Genomic DNA, 2,443 nt, shown 5'->3' with positions numbered 1-2,443 from the left:
TATGCAACATACTGACGATGTGTATTGTAGATAGGAAAAACTTAAATAAATATATTTATTCGTTGATATAGCAATTAAATCTGAGTCAAATTCGAAATTTAGCTTAGCATGCATTTCTTGCTCGAAAATAAGTACGATATACCAAATTCTGGATCAAAAAGACAGGAAGTGCACATCAAAAAAGGAATTTAGAACGCCTCGAATTAAAACATGGAAATGATCGAACGAATTAGGGGGTGAGAGGAACTGAGGATAACGAGCTAACTGACTTAGCAATCCCATTGCAGCTGGTCTATGCCGATGCCATGGCCGGAGCCGCTGTAAAACATCCCGCACGACTCCATCAGCTCCAGGTCGAAGGCCGTGGTGGCAACGGCGGATCCGTACACCGCCGAAGAGACGTCCATCATATCCACGCCCTTGGCAGCTGCCGCACCGCCGTTCATCATGATTGGCGCCGGCGGCCCAACCACCTCCTCCTGCCCCAACCCTTGCTGCTGCAGGTGCTGGTGCGACATTTCGATCCCTCCACCCATTCCATCAGGCTCAACGACGGTTGCCCACATTGCTGCCGTCTCGTCCATGAACGCCGACATTCCCATGCCCTGGTTGAAGCCGTTGCCGGCGTTAGGCATGCCGGCGGCGTGCTCCATGGAAGAGGACGAATTAGAGGAGCCATTCAGGAAGTCCATGGAGGCGTGGACGCCGGCGCTGTTCTGATCCGTAAAGCTCATGAGCAAAGCACCGTTGTTGGTGTGGTCGTTGTACGGGTAGCCCTGCTGCATCGCCACCGCGGCATGGTGGTGAGCGTGCTCGTCATGCTGCCCATTCGCCATGCCAGGGTTAGGGACGTCGTACAATCCCGGCGGTGGCACCATGGATGGCGGCACCGCAACCGTGGCAGGCGCTTTGGTCGGGGAGCTGATGGTGAACGGCGGCGTGTCGTTTCCGTTGGAGGAGTGAAACTGGGAGGCAGCATGATTGTTGCTAGGGTTGTTGGCGGTGCCGCTGCCGCCATGGGCATGGAGGAGGTTCTTGGAGGCCGGGAGCAGGTTGTGTGTCTTGGGGTCGAGGCCCTGCGCGATGAGCTTCTTCTTGATGCAGGAGTTCCAGAAGTTCTTGACCTCGTTGTCCGTGCGCCCCGGAAGGTGCTTGGCGATCTGTGCCCACCTGCCATGCCATGGATCATGCGATCGACCAGTCGGGTCAATTCAATTGTCTCCGCGTTTCAAGCTAGCACCAAGCTGAATAATTCATGCAGACACATGTAGTATTACCTGTTGCCGAGGATGCGGTGGACGTCGAGGATGGTGCGCTCCTCCTGCTCCGTGAAGGTGCCGCGCTTGAGGTCAGGGCGGAGGTAGTTGATCCAGCGGAGCCGGCAGCTCTTGCCGCACCGCTGCAGCCCTGAACCGACACGACCGTCAGGAGAAGAATCGTCGATTCGTCAGATCTCCGCGATCGAGATAGATGGATTGACGTAGCTGGGTAATCAAGGTTCAGGGACGACGTACCGGCGTTCTTGGGGACGGCGCTCCAGCAGCTGTGTCCGTTGGCCGTGATGTACCTGAGGAGCTTCTCGTCCTCCTCCGGCGACCACAGCCCCCGCTTGACCTTCTGCTTGCTGCAGCAGTGGTGCCCCATGGCCGCCTGTGCCTGACCTAGCTAGCCTACTCGCCCTTCTCCTCCTCCTCCTCCTCCTCCTCCTCCTCCTCTATCTCTCTCAGACTCTCACGCGTACACACACGCACGCAGAGACTCAGGCAAGGCACGGCGCTGCCCGGCCGTTTGTCTGGGTCAATTGAGCTTTATGCCGCTGTGTGTGGAGGAAGGGAACACCAAATAAAGTTTGTCCATTGTCGCATCCATCGCAAAAGGTGGCTTGTACGTTGGAGGAGGAAGTTTCAATTCACCAGGTGATTGATACGTAGTGATATGAGTAGCAGCAAACAGTGAACGCCCAGCAGCAATCATCTTTGTTAATCATCAACTGGATGTACGTGTTTCTTGCTAAAACTTGTGAAGCTAGGCTAGCTGCCGTGAGAAGGATTCTTTACATGGAAGGCAGCTGCTGCCTGCTGGCCGGGACTCTTGAAGAACAAGAGAGATCGATTGCCCTATATGGAAACGCACGCATGCCCTCTCTGTCGGTGCAGACATCGATAGTGATACTCTCTGCACGGTCACTATTGCAGGTAGGGTATGCACCATTCAATTAGTTGTAATCGATCACGTTTACTTATTAGTTAATACTCTCACCGGCTTTTTCTTTAACATAAGGCCCTTTGTCCACCTTTATCTCTACTACTATAATGCACCAGTTTTGAATTGAAACTGGAGCATCACTTTTAACCGTTGATCTTTTAAATCTAATGGCTAAGATTGAAGGGATTCGCATGAACAGTAGATTGTAGGGGGACAGCTGGCAGCACCATTCTAGAAC

At 53.6% G+C, this 2,443-nt stretch overlaps 1 protein-coding gene across 1 annotated transcript; it reads right to left on the bottom strand.

Moving 5' to 3' along the window:
- Positions 1 to 68: 68 nt before the first annotated feature.
- LOC127333769 (uncharacterized) lies at positions 69 to 1,781 on the bottom strand. Its single transcript, XM_051360209.2, has 3 exons — positions 1,515 to 1,781; positions 1,278 to 1,407; positions 69 to 1,170 (listed from the first exon to the last, which is right to left on the bottom strand). Exons 1-3 carry the CDS (start codon positions 1,642 to 1,644, stop codon positions 270 to 272), a joined length of 1,161 nt encoding a protein of 386 aa, XP_051216169.1. The 5' UTR covers positions 1,645 to 1,781; the 3' UTR covers positions 69 to 269.
- Positions 1,782 to 2,443: the final 662 nt, after the last annotated feature.

This window comes from Lolium perenne, chromosome 2 (assembly GCF_019359855.2).
Source record: "Lolium perenne isolate Kyuss_39 chromosome 2, Kyuss_2.0, whole genome shotgun sequence".
Classification (NCBI taxonomy): Eukaryota; Viridiplantae; Streptophyta; class Magnoliopsida; order Poales; family Poaceae; genus Lolium; species Lolium perenne.
This window is presented reverse-complemented; position numbering and strand designations above follow the sequence as displayed.